Consider the following 18,842-nt stretch of genomic DNA (forward strand, 5'->3'; position numbering starts at 1 on the left):
TCAACGGCGGAGGAAGGGGGCGATTAGCCTGTCGCCATGACGACGGCGGGCGGGGTCATTATTATTCATGAAGGAAGGGCCACGCCCCCACCAAGCGCGCGAAGCCAATGGGAGAAGCACTGCCAGCTCGACTTGTTTTCTATATATACACACACAACAGAACCCGCCCGACGCGTCCGGTGCTCTCTACCCAATCTGAGAGCTATCCCTCCTGACAAACAGTCCTACAGACCAATCGAATGAGAAGACTCTAGCGACTGGGTGGGACTAAGCTGCTGCCACGGATGGACTGGGCCCGCCCTGGTGGGTGGGTACTATCTGGAGCTAGCCAATGAGAAAGAGGAGATTTTTCACGGGCAGTTGTGTGAGCCAATGGGACGGGGAGGGAGCGCGCCGAGTGCCCCTTCAAGCGGCGGATTCGGCTGTCCCGGCCGGCCGCTCCGCTGAGGTAACGGGCGTCGGGGGCCCCGTCAGCGCTCACGCCTCGCTCGTGAAGCCGCCAGCTACCGGGGCCGGTGGGGGGTCGGCAGAGGGACCCGCCGCCGCCCCCCTCAGGCTCCGGGATCCTGACAAAAAAAACCCCTTCGCCGCACGGCCGTGCGAGCCCGCGGCGTTCGGACCCTGAGGGGCCGAGGAACGGGGAAAACCTCGCCCGCCGAGGGGTTTTGCGGGCCGGCCGGCGGGGAAGCCGCCCGTCCTGTTCCTCCTCCGCCGCCACCAGGCGCAGGTCGGGGCGCAGCGAAGCCGGGGAGGGTTTAGGTTTATGTTTATTCACCCGTCGGGGAAACCACTTCAGTCGCCCTGGCGTTATTTATCGCGGCGCGAGGTTCGGCGCTCTCGCTAATTAAGCGAGACGAGACGGGAAGGGGAAATTGCAGCTCAGGGAAATTAACTCGCCTCGGGTTACGCGGCGAATTAACCGCGGGGGCCGGGAACGAACCCAGCCAGCCCCGCTCTCCGGCCACTGGCTCTCGCTGCTTCCCGGGCCCTTTTGGGGGTGGGGCGAACCGAAGGGCCGCCGGTGGTTCGCAGCCGGACACCGGCCCCGCCGTTCCCCCCCCCCCGGCTTCACTCCCCTCGGGCCGCCCCGCCCTCTGACGTCAGGGGGCGGGCGCGCTCCCGACGTCGGCGCGTGCGGGGCGGGCCGCGGGGCACGCGCGCGGCGGGGGTCACGGGGCGGAGGAGGTGGGGGGAATGGGCGGGGGGGGTGTGTGTAAAAGCGGGGCTGAGCGGGCCTGGCGCGCATGCGCTGTCGGCGGCCGGTGTGGGGCGGCAGGGGCCGAGAAGCGGGTGAGGCGGCGGTGGCGGGGCCCGGCCTGGCGGCTCCCGGAGGCTTGTCCTCGCGTTCCTCCTGAGGGGAAGGGCGAGCGCCTCGGCCCAGCGGCGAGCCCCGAGGGGTGGGGAGGCCGCTAGGCAGCGGTTGGGGCGGGGGGCGGATGGTTTAGGCCTCCCCTCAGTGTTGGGGGGTGTGTGTGGGGCTGGGCCTTGGCTGTGGGAAGCGGCCGCCGCCCCCGGTGGGTGGTGGTGGGGGGGTTCGATGTGGGGAGGGCCGGGGTGGGAAGGTGCGAGGCAGGCCTTGGGGCTGGGCCCGCCTGCTGCCTGCCTCCCTCTCCCCTCGCCCCCCCCCTCCCCTCCCCGGGCTTTGTGCTGCCTCTTCTCAACGCTAACGGAGACTTCCCTTTGTCGGAGTGCAGGGTGACTCGTGAGGAATTGCCTTCCCCGGAGCCTGGACCTGCTGGTTTGTTTCTTTTGTGGCCTAGCAAGAAGCGGTTTCCTTTCCCCAGCTTTTGGCATCTTCTTGCCTGGATTCAGTCATTCCCGAAGGAATGGAGGAATGCAGCTGATAAGTCCTTAGCCACCCTGTGCTTCCATAGGCAGCACCAGAAGCTGGCTTTGCCTTCTCCACTTTGGCACTTTTGGGGTGGGCCTCTCTTTGTTAACCTGCTCTGGGTACCTTGTTAGTGGCACTATAGACCAAAGGAGATGGAAGAAAAGGAGCGATGTGAAAAAGTCCAGCTGGTACCTTGAGACTAAGGGGATTCCTATCTTTTGACTTTTTTTTTTCTGTGGGGGGGAGGGAAGTATGACATTTTATGGGGTATGGGAGGAGGAAGGAAAAATATGTTGCAGATCTTTATGTGGTTTTTAAAACCAGCCATCAGAGGCAATTACTGAACAAACTGAAGCACAAGAGGAGGGTCTGTGAGCTGGAAGCAGCGCTAGCCTACGAAAGAAAGGGGCAGTGAGCTGCTGTTGTGACTGTGGAGGACGAAACTTCAGCCTCCTTCTTTTCTCACCACCTACTCTCCATTCACCCTGCGAGAAAATGAGTTGCGTGCCATGGAAAGGTGACAAGACCAAGTCGGAATCACCAGAGCCACCCCAGCCACCACCACTGCATATTTACCATGAGAAGCAGCGTAGGGAGCTGTGTGCCCTCCATGCTCTCAACAATGTCTTCCAGGACAGCAACGCCTTCACTAGGGAAACCCTGCAGGAGATTTTTCAGAGGTAGGATCCTCTCTACACTGGTGTTAGCTTCCCCTTATCCTCTGTTGCTCGGAGGAATTTTCAGATCTCATTTTGGGGGAAAAATAGAGCAAAGGAGGCGTTCAGAGTATGCCAGTGCTTTGAACTGACTAGCTTCTTTTTTAACCCCACCCTCCCCACTTATTTTTCATCTCTTCGTGCAGAAATTCTCTCTTTCTAATTCTTAAACTATTCTGGCTGGCAGTTTTGGGTCCAAGGGCTTTATTGCAGATGCTGTCATGTAGTTGGACTGCTGTCTTCTCCCCCACCCACCTTAATGCATCTTCTTCCTGTCTTGCATATTTTTGCCCCTGCCTTGTGTTGCTTTGTTATCTTGATGTTAATAATGGATTTTGGGATTGGCTTGGGAGAGTGAAGGCAGCAGGAATAACAAATGGATCATCATAAAAACTTACTGATTTAGTACCACAACGCTCTTTTGGAAATTAGGAGTGACTCCTTATTCAGGTGGTTAAGTGAAGTTCATTATGGGTTTTTTCTGTGTAGTGAGACCGTGTAATCTGTCAAACTGGAATTAATTTCAGTAGCCAGATCCCCATTTTATGTGGCATTGCTAAATGTTTCCTGACATCTTCAGATAATTAATAAAAGTGGTTTTGAGTTCTACTGGGATAAATGTAAATTATTAATGTGGCCTGTACAGTAGCTCATGTTTTGCTAAATGTTTACTTTATGCTGTTTCAATGCTTTGTGGAAATTCTCCTGAGCATGCCTTTGGAAATTGTGATGACCTTCCATTGGTGAAGCTAAGTAATCAAACAGGAAAGGGGGTCTCCTCTGATACTTAGTCTGTGGACGTTGTACTCATCGCATAGGTTACGCTTGAATACCCGTTACCAGCAGTTGATGGCATCTTGTGTTTGTGGTGGGTAGGAAATGGTGCTTCATGACAGCGGTCACGCAGGTATTGTTGGACAAGGCAGTTGCGGTACCCTATGCTGATGAGCAGGGAGCTACGTGCCTGTTGCTGCTGTCCTGAAAATGGGCAGATTTATGGAACTGATGCTTGACTCGTCAACCGCATGCTTGTCTCTGGCAAAAGAAATGTGGTGATGGACAACAGCAAATATCAGATGTAAATGCTATTTACGATAGTGTTGTAAATAAAATTTCTGTTGGTGAAGGGGATCTGATCATGGCAGGTTCAAGGCACTCTTTGTCCAGTGTAAAGACACTATTGTTTTGTTCCACAGCAGCAATTGTCAGAATCTTAATCACAGATGGGTTGTTATTCGCCTGAAGCAAACAAAGGCAGTTCATGTGGTAGAAGGACTGTGATGATCTAATTAGTTGGCTTTCATTGGGTTTGGTGAGAGAGAATTAGTGTGCAGCATGAAACCTCTCAGAAAGAGCTGGGATGTTAATCTTGTTGGAACTCTTGTCCTAGAAGGGAGAATTTAGAATTTATCTTTGACTCCAGCCTGGTATTGTTCCATCCTAATATTTAGATCAAGATACACAGATTGATTCAGCCCCACAGTAGTGTGGAAATTCCTCTCGGAAATGGATGAGCTATAAGTTATGCATAAGAATTGCCGCTACCTTTGCATCTCTGTTGTGTTACTACTCATGTCTAGCTCTTAGACTTGCCTTTAAGTGTGGATTTAGTTGCCCTTTGTATATCACTTTTCTGTATGTCTTTCCTGTGTCTAGTCATCTTCTGTGTTGATGACTGATAAAATGACTGATGAACATTTTCAATAAGCTACAAAAATGTCATGAGGTGTCATTTTTGTTTCTTTTTTAAACCCGGTGTTGACAAGGTAACGAAATCACAAATAAGCCTAAGCTTTCTGTAGCTTTTACCACATCCCTTGAAGAATGATTGAACCACATTGTTTAATCACTAGTTTACCTTTTGCTGCATCCCATTGCATTAGGCCAGTGTAGTCTGATGATTGTCATCTCAAGCGTATGGCAAAACATGGCCCAACCTCACTTCTTGATTTTGTAGTTCTTCCTCTCCTCTTTCCTCTAATACAAGAAATGTATTTTTTTTTATGTACCTCTGGCTTTTGTTGCAGGAAGTAAGATGGCATGTTCCAAATGTTGCATGGAGGTACAAACAAAATCTCTTCGCTTCACTGGAGTCTGTGGATTGAGACCTGATTAGGAAAGACAACTACTGCATAAAGGAATCTTGTGAGCCCGTTTCGTTAAGACAACATGCTGATGGAATTTTCTGACTTAGAAAGCTCAGGGGGATTATTACCTGGACTTCTGTCCAACTTTGTCAGTCTTCCTCAGCTTAGTGTCTAGATAAAAAAACAAAACAAAAAACCAAAAAAAACTCAAAACAACTTTGGGGAGGCAACTTAATTCCTTGTCCAGTCAGAATCCTTCATCTGGTGATTGTGAACCCTATTTAGGTGTGTGTGAGTAGAGACCTTGAGGTGATTCTTGGTGAAAGTTTGCTCACGGGTACCAGTTCTCTGAGTGTGTCACCTCTGCTGATCTCTTCGTCTCATTTCTGGGGCGCTGAAAGTTGCTGGAAGGAACAAAGATAAATGTGTTCTTTCAGCTCGCAAACAAGCCTGTCTCTGGAAAACGGTGCCACAAGAGGGTGCTTGTGCAACCCAAAGGGCTCTGCTAATTGGAAGGCTTTCCTAGCTCACTGTCACTAATGAGAGTTAATACGTTGAAGCAATGATCTCGAGGAATTATTTGTAGCCAAGTGATCTTGCTTTATGGAGGTGCTGAAGAGCTGTGACAAGCTAAATCTCTGTGATTAGCAAAATACAGCAGAGCTTTGGAGACTGGAAGCTGTGATTCTGTGAAAATGTCACTGCCCCGCTTGGAAATGCCCGGTGGCGGGTATTAATAGCTTTTCACATTACCACATTGTTTCAGACTCTTCTCCCTTCTGTAATTAAATCACTTCCCAGGTTGTTCTGCTGCAGTCTGCTCCACTGCAAGAAAACCCACAGCTGATGCAAAAAGCTACCTGTCTGTAGCCTCTCTAGCCTTGGTTGGTCTGAAACTCCCTACTCAATCTGCCGCTTTCTTCTTGCGAAATGCCTTATGTTGTCAGGGAAGGAATGCAGAAGGGCTGAGGGATTTTCAGTGGATGAAATATGCTTGCAGAACTTGCACTGAGCTAAATCCTGAGCAAAAAAACATGCAAGAACATCAGGAGTTTGGGGGAACAGAGTTGACATGAGGGAGAGGCAGGTGAAATGTGGTTATTTGGATGGTGTGAAATACCCGAACCTTTTGCCAGCAGACCTGATGGAGTCCTTACCAATCAAAAGAGCAACTCAACAAAAAGGAACTGATCTCAGGCTTGACTTTCTTTGGTTTGGTGTTGCATGACCTTGCTGTTCTCTGCTCCCCGTTTCCCCCTGTGCTTGTCCTTCCAGCTGTTGAAGGCCATCTGTCACCTTCATAATAATTCACCACCTCATTGTTTCCCCTCCTTACAAAAATTTTTTGGGGAAAAAACCCCATAAAACAATAAAAGTTACTAACTTTTTTTTATGAGTGTGCATGTTTTATGCCTTGCATCCATTACCTGCATTTGTTAAAGGCTGTCTTATATTTTTGCGTGTAGCATGATGGAGTGTGATTCTGGATTTTTAGATGCTATAGTGATGCAAGTGATGTCTAGGCAAGCTTATGGATTAAAGCTGAAGATATTTGTTTGCAACAAGGTTAGCTGTTTAGTTTCCTACAACAACAGAGGGTTGTTTTTTTTTTTTATCTTTTAGCAATGGCAGTGTTTTAGAAAGCTCCCAAACCCAAATATCTTCACAGCTTTGTGTCTAAATACTTCTTTCATTTACCAGTGAGGGGGTGAGGGAGAACAACCATTTTTTGCAGCCAACCCTTCCTGCCTCTTGTTATCTCAGCCAATTTTAAAGACTGACGTTGACTGTTGAACTCTTGAAAATGTGAGAGCTGCTGTTCTAAATGGCAGACTGGCTTTTACTCCAGTCATGAATTGAGGGGAAAAATAATTGAAGCATCCTTCCTTCAGAAGTACCGGTTCAAGGAGGTGGTGGTGGGGAAAGGTATCCTGCTTTGTGGTCTCTTTCACAGCAAAGCTATGATCCTGGGAGGCTTTGTTCATCAAAGTTATTCTTAATGCATTATTTAGCCCTCTCGGCCCCTCTGAGTGATAAGGGGGAACAGAGTAGTTTGTGTTTAAACATAAAACCCCTGAAAATGGGCTTCAAGTTATACAGCAACTAGCCCCTTCCAGTTGTGGAATATAGGTTCAGCAAACGCCTGCTGGAGCAGTCTCCTGTTGTGTTTGCAGGCTGTCTCCCAACACCATGGTGACGCCCCACAAGAAGAGCATGTTGGGAAACGGAAACTATGATGTGAACGTGATCATGGCAGCGCTTCAGACCAAAGGCTATGAGGCGGTTTGGTGGGACAAGCGCAGGTACTGAGAAGTTGCGTAATTGTGGAGATGGCTGCTGTTTGTAAAAACAGGAAAGAGATGAAGTTAAACTACAGACTATAATCTTATTGCCATCTTGTTTTCTGCACTCTTTCAGGGATGTTAATGTCATTGCCCTGTCTAACGTGATGGGCTTCATCATGAATCTGCCCTCCAGCCTTTGCTGGGGCCCCTTGAAGCTCCCCCTCAAGCGACAGCACTGGATCTGCGTCCGGGAGGTGGGAGGCACCTACTACAACCTCGACTCCAAACTCAAGGTGCCCGAGTGGATTGGAGGTGAAAGTGAGCTCAGGTAGGATTGTTTTGTATCCTCTTCCTCCTCAAATCCTTCCCTGTTGGAGGTGAGGAATCTGTCCTTAAGCAGTTAGCAACTGAAACATTTATGGTTGAACTTCAATAGTTGGAGAGGAATAAGGTTCTTGTGCCTCCACTAAAACTTATACCCTGTTTGCATGAAGTGCTTTTGGCATTGGTTATCTCTGCGAGCTCGAGAGCCCGACTTCGTCTCTTACATGGCTGGGTCTGTCGCTAGTGATGAAGGTAGAGGCCGAGTCTGGTATTAGTGAGTGACACCTGCAACGAGATGTGCTGTTCCTTGGTCTCTCAAATGTGAGAGTATCAGCATTCCTTTGCCTCTTTACTAGCGATCTGTGTGTATTTTACTAACAAAAGGCTTCCCAGACGAGAAGTGCAGCCTTATCCCTGAGAGCAGTGAAAGCTGCTTGCTGGGAAATCACTTGCCTACATAAGCATACGCTGCGCTTCTGGCTTGACTCCCCGCCTAAGTCTTAACACTAGGTGGTTGGTGTAATTGGACTGTGAAGTCTCACCTGCTCTTAGTTGCTGTTCAGCTCCCATTCCATCCTGTTCTAAAGCCTACTAGCAGCTTTGCTGCCTCAGCTAGCCTTGTTCTGAGGTAGGGATTGCACACGAGCAGTATTTGCAGAGCCAACTGTGCCATTAAAGTCTTGGGAAAGGAAATGTCAGCCTTTTGTGAACTTCTGGGGTAAAGTAACGCAGTTCTGGAACTGCTGCGCAGAGCTTCTGGTGGAGTTTATCCTGGGTGTGCTGTTCTTCAGCAATAAATAAAGGCTTCCTATATAGGAAATTTTGGAAATCTGGGCCAAAAGATATCAGAGAAAACGTTGATTTAACTATCACAGTTATTAGAGAAAAGCCAAGTTTGGCATTAGATAAAGCTTATGGGCAGAAAGGGGCTGCAGAACCGTGTCAGATGACCAGGTGGTATGCTGCTGCTATGACCTGTATTGAGAGTATCTCATCATCTGGAATGAGTATTCCAGATTTGTTGGCATTTTTTTTTAAATGCGGTGGGATTCTTGATCACTGAGATGTGAAGAAACTGGGCTTGGTTTTAGTTCTATTTTTGTCACCTTGGAAAATTGGAAAGTGACATCTATATAGACATATCTTTGCTGAGGTTAAGGTTGTGTCTATCTGAATCTGCAATAACTTGCTGTGTAGAGGTGTGTTGAATCTAGTGGGGCAAGTTTAATGTTTGCAGGGTTTTTTATTGTTAGAAAATAACTTAAGACAGCGTGTGTGGAGTTCCTCCCATTTCTTGTAATGTTTGCGTAGTTAGTTGCATTTACTTGTTGTAGAAAACGACAGAGTTCTACATCGAGTAGCACTTACTTCTGTTTCCCTTTATGATAGGAAATTTTTGAAACACCAGCTGAGAGGAAAGAACTGTGAACTCCTGCTGGTGGTGCCAGAAGAGGTGGAAGCACATCAGAGCTGGAGAGCTGATGTGTGACCCGGACTGACTCTGTCCTCCCACTACAGCTCTTCCCCTTTTACTGAACTCCTGACGTCCTGAAACCTGGATAATGGGTGCCCCGACTCTTCTCGTCTGAAACTTCCTTTGTTAGGCTCTTCTCTTCCTTCCTTGGTGCAATAGGGCAATGGCATAGGACATTGGGCGCGGGGAAGAATTGAGGGCAGAGTGGAGGAAACTGGAAGCCAATCACTTTAATTGCAAAGATGGATGAGCTGCGTGCCCTTCAGCTAGCTAGAAGGCGTTGCGCTCTTTAAAACTGGGCTTTTGGGGCCAGGGTGTTTGGAAGCCTCTGGCCTCCCTCTCCCCGCGTGGTTCAAAGCCGCGTGTCATGGGACATTGCTCCCTCGGGAGCTTGTCAGGAAGGAGCAGGGGCCAAGCACACTGCTGCCTCTTTGCAAGTCTCTCCCTCCAAAACAAGTTGTCACGAAGATGTTTGCAATTCCTAAGGGTCTCTCAGGACGCTCTCAAACACTAGGAATGGTACGGTGCTTGGCACGACCCTCTGCTTCTTGAGGGGTGGTTTGTGCCAGGAATGAGAGAACAATAATAAAAACAGTGTCATCTTTCAAGAAAAATTCTTCGGGTAGCTAGAGGATTCTTCCCCAGTGTCTCCAGGGGTTTATGTATGTGGTGAGCGGTTGTTCAGCAGCATGTGGCTGGCGAAGGCAACGTGGAAACAGCGAGCATAGGCTAATTGAGGAGCATCGAGTTTCTGGAGTGGAGAGAGGTTGTAGTCTGCTTGAGTTTCTTTGTGCTACGTTGATTTTTTTTTTGTTTTCCTTTTTTAAAATCTGTTTTGGTTTTCTGCATGGTCACCCAGTAGTTTAGGGGCTGCTTGGAGAGAGGAATAAAACTGCAGGGGTTTTGAGAGGAATTCATTCCCTTTTATTTTCCTCTTTCCAGAAGTCAAGCCCACAGTTGTGAATGTCACGTGAAATGTCCCAGAAGGAGGTAAAGTTACAAAGCAAAAATCATCTGAGGAGGGAAGCCTTTATAATAGTCAGGTTTTGCCCTTTTTATAGTTATTAGCTGGTAATGTGGGAGATGCAGAGGGTCCACCAGAGCCTTCAGGTGTTAGAGAGACCCTGGCCTGGTAGTTGAACCAACTTCTCTTGTAGTGTTGGCCAACAAACATTCCATTAATGGACAAATCTCTTTTTCCTCCTCTCCCTCCGTGGGGAAGAGTGACTAGACATGGAGACACTAAGGGGAATCTCCACTAGCTGCTTCCCAGTCACCTGGGCGAGCTGTAGCTCAGTCATGCCTTCCACAGCAGGAGGAGGAAATGCTGAATTGGGAACAGACTGTTGCGTTTAGCTCTTCCTGGCTGATCTTCCGTTTGCTTCTCTCCTTTATGCACGGGATGTCTCAGTTAAACAGCAATCTCTGGGACGTGACGGCGCTTGGAGGATCCTACTCCATCATGCAGGAAAGTCTCGTTACTGGTGTTGGAGCTTGCGAAAGGAGTGGGGTCATAACTACCTGTTCTCAGTTATTTTCCTCTCGAGAGCTCCACGAAGTATCAGCGGGTGTTTGAAGCTGAGAGACCACCAAACTCACACCTTCCTAACGGAGAACAGAGGCCATGTGACGAGGGGACGATGATGTTCACCGACCCCCGGACATCTGGCAATCACTGTTTTGCAGTCTTTTGAGCACAGTCTCCCGCAGTCAAGGGCAAACGGCTCTTATGTTTTAAAGACCCGAGGTTTCTATAAAAAGTCCTATTTCGTAACACATTCCAATGACCAATACCAGCTGGCAGAGTTTTTAAACACTTTACAGGCAGGACGCGCAGCCTGCCGGCGTTCTTTTCGTGACTTGAAGCCATTTCTTCAAGAGGGGGAGCAGAGGGGAATAAATCTCAACAGCAACGTTTTTCTATGCTGATTAAAGTCGCACTTTGGAGGAAAAAAAAAAACAACCCTGTTTGCATGGAAACTGCAAGCCAATGGATCAGTGCACAATATGCAAAGATGTTTTAAAATACTTTGGGGCTACTTTCTTCTCCTTGTATGTCAGCACCTTTCCCGTGGGGGGGCGGGGAGGGAGGGAGGGAACAGTGTGATCCAGCTGCTCAGGTAAAGGGAAAGTGTACGATCACACCCTGGGGGGAGGCAAGGCTGCTGGGCCTGAGGGTGGGCGAGTCCAGTCCCACTGCTGGGGAGCGGTGGGGAGCCCGTGTTTTGTTTTCTTGCTTGTTTGGTTTCGTTAGAGCCTTGTCTTTGGGTTTGTTTACAGAGATGTATTTTGTTTAACCAAATATTAAAAATGGAAAAAAAAAAAAAATTTCCATATAAATGTCCTATCACTTCTGTATGTTCAGCTGAATTGTTCTGTAACAAAGTATGTAAAGGAAAAATAAATTTTTTTTTTCTTTGGTTATAAAACTGCAGCCTTTCTCAGAGTTAATAGCCTCCAAAGTCGGTCACGGGTGCTGAGGTAGAATCCCCTCCCTGAGAGCTCCCTTAAGGGCTGCAGAGCGCTCAGCCCCCTAACGAAGCCGAAGCCCTGTCCCTCCCTTCCCCCGCGGCCACACATGAAAGGGCAGGGTCTCTACCCGCAAGGCCACCGACAGGTCTGAAAGGACCGAGCCTCCCTGAAGGACGTCTATTAAAACCACGCTGCTCAGGTTGGATTTATTTAATATTTCGATACAAAAAAATACGCAGCCGGTATCTGAAGCTCTACTTTATGAGGCAGAGGATCAGCGCGGATGTGATCGTCTCAAACCTGGCCTGCTGCTCCCTCCGTTCTCGCGTGCGCCCACACACACACCCCCATACACACACTAAGTCGCAGTGAAGGTACTTCCACAGGCACCTCTTTCCCGAGCGTGTTTTTCCATGGGGTACAGCTACCCGCACCCCTCCTTCCTTTCCTTTGCCTGCTGGGAAAGTCAGTCCTCCTCCTGTCGCCGGTGTCCTTCAGCTCCCAGCCAGCCAGGAAAGGACTGGGTTTTGTTTGACTGTTGCCTTTTGAAGCCTGACCTGTGCCCGGGGTGGTTTTGTGGAGGAGCAAGGAGGCTGGAACTCCCCCAGTTCAAGTCTTTAACTGGTTATGGTGTACTGATTGAATAAAAGGAAAAACTCACAACTTCTACAGGGGGGAGGATGCAGACAGGAGCCATCATCAGGTCCAGAGAGGGAGGCTTTCCCCTCACCTTGTTATGAACAGGTCAGTGTCCCAAAGGAGAACCAAAAATAAAAACAAACAAACAGGGAAAAAAAAAAAATGCCCTGACCCAACAAATCAATAGTTCAATATATCATCATCTCAAGGTCTTCCCACATGATATGAATCCAGCGCAGCTCCTGCAAATTAGATCTTTCCAGAGAGCGGAGGCAGGGCCCCTGGCATTCCCCCCGAGAGCCCCGTGTTGGGTCCGAGGAGGATCTGGAAGGAAAATGGTCAGTTGTGGGGCTGCAAGGACACGGGGCAGCTGCCCCGCGCTGCCCTGCCCTGCCCTGCCCTCGCTACTCGGCAGGCCACCAAAGGTACTGGCAGCATTTTGTAACATCGGTTGCTCCCCTGCTGTGGCAACCAAATTTAATGCTCAACCACACCAAATGCAAACGGGGCGGGTGCTGACATTGCTGCGAGAGGCCTGTGTGCAGCCCTCGCTGCGGATTTCAGCCCAGTGAAAGCCAGGTTGTGTTTGCCAGAGTTTGCTGCCAGCCTGTTACTGGGAATCAGCAGGATCATCCCATTGGAACATCCAGTGGGATGAATGGGGCCACAACGTATAACAAATTGCACTTTGCTCCGTAAGCTCCCTCAGCAGCCGGTAACTGGGAGTAGGTGCAGGTACCCCGAGCCGGCTCTGAAGGGCGGTGGGAGAGGGCTGGGGGGTTCCCGCCTCACCTGTCGCTGCTGCAGCTGCTGCTGTTGCTCCATCTGCAGTTTTTCAGTTTCGAAGACAACAGGAAGAACCAGAATCATGAAGGAGGTGGTCCCAATCCACAGAGCTGCCCTGGAGAATCTAGGGAGGAGAAATCGCATTAGGAATAAGGAACGGTTCCTTAGCTGCTTCTTAAAGGCACGGGGCTTCTCCCGCGTTTCCTCTCCGTGCCTCACACAAAAGCCTCCCCCCAGTTCCAACCCCGAGCCGCCACCTTCGGAATTAGGGGGAGGAACACGCCGAGGAACAAAGACGGCGGCCCCGCCGCCCCTCGCCGCGCTACCGTCGGCCAAAGCCGCAGCGGAAGCCGGCGGAGCCGCCACGCCCCCACAGGGCCCCGCTGCCGCGGGACTCCCGCCCGACCCGGCCCGGCCCCGCCGCTCCCTCACCGGTACATCTTCTGCGCTACCGTCAGAGACAGGTCGAAGGTGGCTCCGGCCGCCGAGCGGACGCTCTCGGGGAACATCTCCGTCAGCCCCCACAGCCGCTCCGCCAGCGTCTCGTCCAGCTGCGGGCGGCATCGCAGCGCGTCAGGCCCGGCCCGCCCCTGCGGCCCCGCCGGGGTCACCCCTCCCGGCCCGCCTCCCCCGGCCCTTCCCGCCGCCCCGCTACCTCCTCGTCATCCTCCTCCTCCTCCAGCTCGTCCTCCAGCTCCTCGGCCTTGCCCGCGCCGCCCTTGGGCAGCAGCTCCTCGGGAGACAGGGACGCAGCGGCCGCCATCACCACCTGACAGGGACGGAGGGGGCGGCGAGCCAGCGGAAGCGGAAGGGCGGGCGGAGCGCCGCCGGAAGCGGGGCGGTGCTCCAGCCACCCGGGCTCGGGGGCAGGCAGCGCCCCCTAGCGGCCGGGAGGACCGCCGGCCGCCACCCTCCGCTGGGAGGACCCTGTTCCCCGCCCCGTTCCCCCCTCGTCTCGCAGGACGACCCTTTACATAACAAACACCCGTAGAATCTGGTTTAAAATGTAAGATTTTTTTAATGTAAAGTATGCAAAACCCTTGAGAAGAAGCACCCCCGCCACGCTGCTGGCCAAAGGCGAGCAGGGAAGCTCGTACGAGCCGCCGCGCTCACCCGAGGGGAGGGATTCGTGGGGGTCGGGGGTCTCCCTGCGCTTTGGAGCAGAGCAGGCAGGGAGGCGACTACCCCCCGCCCCGCAGATGGAGCTTCCCCACCGCCTGCTGTCAGGCCACCTTAGGAAAAGGGGTACCGGCTGCCGGGCTGGGGTGAGGAAAGGCGTCGACGTCAAGAGAACGAAGGCGAGCATTAATGAGCAGCGTGGCGGCAGCGTTAACGAGCAGCGTGGCGGCGTGCCTCGCTGGGGCATCCAACCTGCAGCACCACACGACAGCAGAGGCACCTCGCTCCTGGCGGTGCCGTGGAACGAAGTACCTATGCGCAGCACCAAGAGGGCGAGGGGGCTCCCAGCCGGCCTCCTCGCCTTCCCCGTCCTCCGGCCACCACTTCTTCTTCACTTCCTCCTCCGGCTGTGGCTCTTCAGTTCCTCCAGCTCCTTCTCCATCAGGTGGGACTCGGCCGTGGTCTCGGAGAGCTGCAACACAACCGCGAGCGATGACAAGAGTCAGCTTAGAATCATAGGATGTGTTGGGTTGGAAGGGACCTTTAAAGGTCACCTAGTCCAACCCCCCCTGCAGTAAGCAGGGACATCTTTAACTAGATCAGATTGCCCAGAGCCTCATCAAGCCTGGCCTTGAATGTCTCCAGGAATGGGGCCTCCACCACCTCTTTGGGCATCCTGCTCCAGCGTCTCACCACCCTCATTGTAAGAACTTCTTCCTAATGTCTAATCTAAACCTACCCTGCTCTAGTTTAAAACCATTGCTCCTCGTCCTATCGCTACCTGCCCTTGCAAACAGCCCCTCCCCAGCTTTCTTGTAGGCCCCCTTCAGGTACTGAGAGGCCGCTATAAGGTCTCCCCGGAGCCTTCTCTTCTCCAGGCTGAACAGACACAACTCTCTTAGCCTGTCTTCACAGGAGAGATGCTCCAGCCCTCAGATCATCTTCATGGCCCTCCTCTGGACCCGCTCCAACAGGTCCATGTCCTTCTTGTGTGAGGGTTCCAGAGCTGGACATAGTACTCCAGGTGGGGTCTCACGAGAGCAGAGCAGAGGGGGAGCATCACCTCTCTGGATCTGCTGGCCACGCTTCTTTTGATGTCACCCAGGATGCCATTGGCCTTCTGGGCTGCAAGTACACATTGTTGGCTCATGTCCAGCTTTTCATCCACCAGTACCCCCAAGTCCTTTTCCACAGGGCTGCTCTCTACCACATCATCCCCCAGCCTGTATTGATAACGAGGATTGTCCCGACCCAAGTGTAGGACCTTGCACTTGGCCTTGTTGAACTTCATAAGGTTTGCTCAGGCCCACCTCTCTAGCTCATCCAGGTCCCTCTGGATGACATCCCGTCCCTCTGGCACATCAACCGCACCACTCAGCCTGGTGTCATCGACAAACTTGCTGAGGGTGCACTTGATCCCACTGTCTAAATCATTGATGAAGATATTGAACAGCACCGGTCCCAATACGGATCGGATCCCTCAGGGACACCACTTGTCACCCTTTTCCATCTGGATGTTGTGACCATCCAGCCAGTTCCTTATCCACCGAACAGTCCACCCATCAAATCCGTATCTCTCCAACTTAGAGAGAAGGATGTTGTGGGGGACCATGTCAAAGCTTCCCCCCTGTGCCACAGCTGCGGGGCCAACGCCGGACCTCTGGCCTCGCAGCCTGTCGCACACCTCGGGAGCACCTGGCAGGTCAGGAAAGCCCCCAAAAGGGATCAGGGATGGCTCTCCTTCTGGAGAAGCACCTTGTGTCGTGACATTTGTGCCTCAGAAGCTTTATGAATTTCACAGCGCAACCTTTCCAGGGAGGTTGCCGAGATTTATGGCCTGAGGGAATTGGTTCCTGTTTGAGCGAGGGGGAAGCCGAGATTTCGCACTTCCCTGAGCTCGCCTGGAAAACCTGGAGAGTGGCTGAGGCTTCTGCTAAGGGCTCCAGCCACAAAAGCCAGTTTTAAAACACAGGAAGAGCATAAGGAAGGAAAATGATGAAGGAATAAGTAAGTGTTTGTTTGGACTGACATAAAGGCTAAACCATTTGACAGACTGAGACTGAAAGTGTCTCCAGGTTTTAAGCACGAAACCTGTGATCTCTCGGTAAGGTTGAATTTCGGTTTACTTAGGGCTTGGGAATTCTCTCATCCATAGGTTTACGCATAGAATAGATGTTCCACTTCTTGTCAGAGCAGATGGAAGCTTTAATCTTCTGTGACCAGAGAGGGTGACTGTAACTCGGTTTCAGAGTTAGGGCAGAGGCCAGAGGGGCAAGAAAAATGCCGTACCCCAGGCAGAAAGGGAAAGAGGAGACAGGGCACTTGCAGGGGCTCCTCTCTAATCAGCCACAGCGTTCACAAACGCCCAGCTCTGCTGCAGGGGGGAACCTTCCCCTCTTCTCGCAGAGGAGCTTAGACTTTACTCCCACAGTCACGTTGCTGTTACACTTGTCTTGCATAGCAGGGTAAAGCGGAAAGAGCGGGATGCAGCGACAAGGGGCTCCTCTGGCGGTCCCAGCACCCTTTGCTTGGGCATTCCCGCTGCCACGGGCAGGTGGCAGTTGGGCAAAGACTCACCATGTCCAGCAGAATGTCCACTTTCAGCCGAAGGAGGTTGTTTTCTTCCTCTAGCTGCTGGTTTCGTTTCCGCAAGCGCTGCATTTCCCTGCGATCCCCCGTGAAGCTTCCTGATTCTGGAAGGAAAGAAAGGAAAGAGGTCATAATAGGGACTGTCAGCCAACCGTGACTACTTCAGATCAAAGCAAGCTGAGCTGCACTCTACCTGCCACCCACTGGCCGTTTTCAAACTTCAGGCTCTGGCCAGCGAGGTTCATGGTGGGGATGCCGTACTCCAGGCCCAGCTCAATCTCACGGGTCGATCTATCCAGCTGCAGGGAGGAGATCACACTCAGCGCTGGACAGAAATCCAAAGCCAGCCCCTGCTTTCCCATTTCTTGCTGACTGGCATTCCAAGGGAAGCTGCTGGTCCAACTGGCCCTGGAGCCTGAAACCCTAATTTTAGCCATGAACTGCTGCAATAGAGGACCAGTTCCTCTCATTACCATGCCTGCATTTTCTCCCACCCTAACATATACTCATCTCCCCAGGCTGAGAGACCATTGGTGAGAAGTTTTAGGTGAAACAGTTCTTGCCTGTGGGTGGGGTGATGATGATCCTTCCCTGAGCTATTCCATTTTTACCTTCATAGAACCATGGAATCGTCTACGGAAGGGACCTTTAAGACCATCGAGTCCATCCATTAACCTAACATTGCCAAAACTACCACTAAACCATGTGTCTCAGCACCACGTCTACCCGTCTTTTAAATACCTCCAGGGATGGTGATTCAACCACTTCCCTGGGCAGCCTGTTACAATGCTTGACAACCCTTTCCGTGAAGAAATTTTTCCTAATATCCAATCTAAACCTCCCCTGGTACAACTTGAGGCCATTTACTCTTGTCCTATCACTTGTTACTTGGGAGACCGACCCCCACTTTGCTACAGCCTCCTTTCAGGTAGTTGTAGAGAGCGATAAGGTCTCCCCTCAGCCTCCTTTTCTCCAGGCTGAACCACACCAGTTCCCTCAGCCGCTCCTCACAGGACTTGTTTTCCAGACCCCTCACCAGCTTTGTTGCCCTTCTCTGGACACACTCCAGCACCTCAATGTCTTTCTTCTAGTGAGGAGCCCAAAACTGAACATAGCATTCCAGGTGTGGCCTCACCAGTGCTGAGTACAGGGGGACAATCCCTTCCCTTGTCCTGCTGGCCATGCTATTCCTGATACAGGCCTGGATGCTGTTGGCCTTCTTGGCCACCTGGGCACACTGCTGGCTCATATTCAGCTGGCAACTGACGAACACCCCCAGGTCCTTTTCCCCCAGGCAGCTCTCTAGCTACTCTTCCTCAAGCCTGTAGCGCTGCATGGGGTTGTTGTGACACAAGTGCAGGACTCGGCACTTGGCCTTGTTGAACCTCATACCATTGGCCTCGGCCCATCGATCCAGCCTGTCCAGATCCCTCTGTAGAGCCGTCCTACCCTCAAGCAGACACAACACTCCCTCCCAAATTGGTGCAAACTTACTGAGGGTGCACTCCATCCCCTCATCCAGGTTGTTGATAAAGATATTAAACAGAACCAGCCCCAATACTGAGCCGTGGGGAATATCACTTGTGACCAGCCGCCAAATGGATTTAACCCCATGCGCCACAACCCTCTGGGCCTGGCCATCCAGCCTGATTTTCACCCAGTGAAGCATATGCCCACCCAAGCCATGGGCAGCCAGCTTCTCCAGGAGAATGCTGTGGGGATTCGTGTCTGGCCACCAGTGAGGAAAGAGGCACAGGAGGAAGGGAGGAAGGGAGCTCTTCTAAGGGCTATGGCGCTCGGGCATACACAGGCCCACCCCTGCTTGCCCACCAACCCTTCCCACCGCAATCGCGGGGCACTCACCAGATGCAGGTTGGAGAGAGAGGCGCATTTCCTAGGGGGGGTCTTCTTCGGGCTGAAGGTGCTGCCGAAGAGCGGCATGGCGCGCTGCCGGCCGGGCCCTCCCGACGGCCGAGCAAGGCGGGGGGGCACGGGGACGCGGCCGGTCCGGGGCCGTAGGCCAGAAGCAGCGACCGCGTCGGCGGGGACGGGGCTTCCTCCGGCGGCCCGTTTTCCGGCACTTCCACTGACGTTACCCGGTTTCCACTTAAAACCAGACCCGTTCTCCTCACACACCCCCTCCAGAGAGCGTTAAATGGCGGGGGATGGTTGGGGGGGGCAGGCCTCCGCCGCCGCCTGTCCCGGCAGCGGTTTGCGGCCTCCGCGTTGCCATGGCGACGGCGGGGCTCGGCGCTGCTCCTCCCCTCAGGCCGGGGCGGCGGGACGGGGCTGCCGGCCGGGACGGGCCCTCAGGGATGCTCCGGGGTGAGGGAGGCCTCGGCTGACGGCCCCGGGGCCCGCTCCGTCCCCCGAGCCGCCCCGCTGGCCGCGGTGGAGCGGGGGGAACGCGGAGGGGCTGGCCCTGTGGAGATGGGGCTCTTCCCGCGGTCGGGCCGGATCAGACTTGCGATTATTTATTTTTTTTCCGCCCTAAATGGTTGAATTGGTTGGAAGAGCCTT

At 52.3% G+C, this 18,842-nt stretch overlaps 4 protein-coding genes across 12 annotated transcripts in view; 2 read left to right on the forward strand and 2 right to left on the reverse strand.

Annotated features, from left to right (window-relative positions):
• Window positions 1-344: 344 nt before the first annotated feature.
• Window positions 345-11,016, forward strand: JOSD1 (Josephin domain containing 1). 5 transcript variants are annotated; one of them, XM_074579010.1, is made up of 5 exons: window positions 345-448; window positions 1,695-2,511; window positions 6,809-6,937; window positions 7,053-7,247; window positions 8,633-9,549. In XM_074579010.1, exons 2-5 carry the CDS (start codon window positions 2,327-2,329, stop codon window positions 8,730-8,732), a joined length of 609 nt encoding a protein of 202 aa, XP_074435111.1. In that variant the 5' UTR covers window positions 345-448; window positions 1,695-2,326; the 3' UTR covers window positions 8,733-9,549. The 5 variants fall into 5 exon arrangements, with proteins under 5 accessions (XP_074435111.1, XP_074435095.1, XP_074435103.1 ...); XM_074578994.1 differs by having other exon boundaries at window positions 380-727; XM_074579002.1 differs by lacking the exon at window positions 345-448 and adding an exon at window positions 1,097-1,185.
• Window positions 11,017-11,376: 360 nt separating this feature from the next.
• Window positions 11,377-13,435, reverse strand: TOMM22 (translocase of outer mitochondrial membrane 22). The gene is made up of 4 exons (XM_074579033.1): window positions 13,270-13,435; window positions 13,047-13,165; window positions 12,621-12,738; window positions 11,377-12,152 (listed from the first exon to the last, which is right to left on the reverse strand). The coding sequence occupies exons 1-4, from the start codon at window positions 13,375-13,377 to the stop codon at window positions 12,078-12,080; spliced, it is 420 nt and encodes a 139-aa protein (XP_074435134.1). The 5' UTR covers window positions 13,378-13,435; the 3' UTR covers window positions 11,377-12,077.
• Window positions 13,436-13,612: 177 nt separating this feature from the next.
• Window positions 13,613-18,781, reverse strand: CBY1 (chibby 1, beta catenin antagonist). The gene is made up of 4 exons (XM_074579045.1): window positions 18,186-18,781; window positions 16,516-16,621; window positions 16,311-16,426; window positions 13,613-14,205 (listed from the first exon to the last, which is right to left on the reverse strand). Exons 1-4 carry the CDS (start codon window positions 18,261-18,263, stop codon window positions 14,125-14,127), a joined length of 381 nt encoding a protein of 126 aa, XP_074435146.1. The 5' UTR covers window positions 18,264-18,781; the 3' UTR covers window positions 13,613-14,124.
• DMC1 (DNA meiotic recombinase 1) overlaps window positions 18,508-18,842 on the forward strand; it is a 31,049-nt gene continuing 30,714 nt past the window's right edge. For all 5 annotated transcript variants that reach the window (XM_074578961.1, XM_074578930.1, XM_074578913.1 and 2 more), the window contains exon 1: window positions 18,508-18,647. The gene's annotated coding sequence lies outside the window, so the exon portion shown is untranslated. The remainder of the gene's footprint in view (window positions 18,648-18,842) is intronic.

The sequence above is a fragment of the Larus michahellis genome, chromosome 1 (assembly GCF_964199755.1).
Source record: "Larus michahellis chromosome 1, bLarMic1.1, whole genome shotgun sequence".
NCBI classification, from domain to species: domain Eukaryota; kingdom Metazoa; phylum Chordata; class Aves; order Charadriiformes; family Laridae; genus Larus; species Larus michahellis.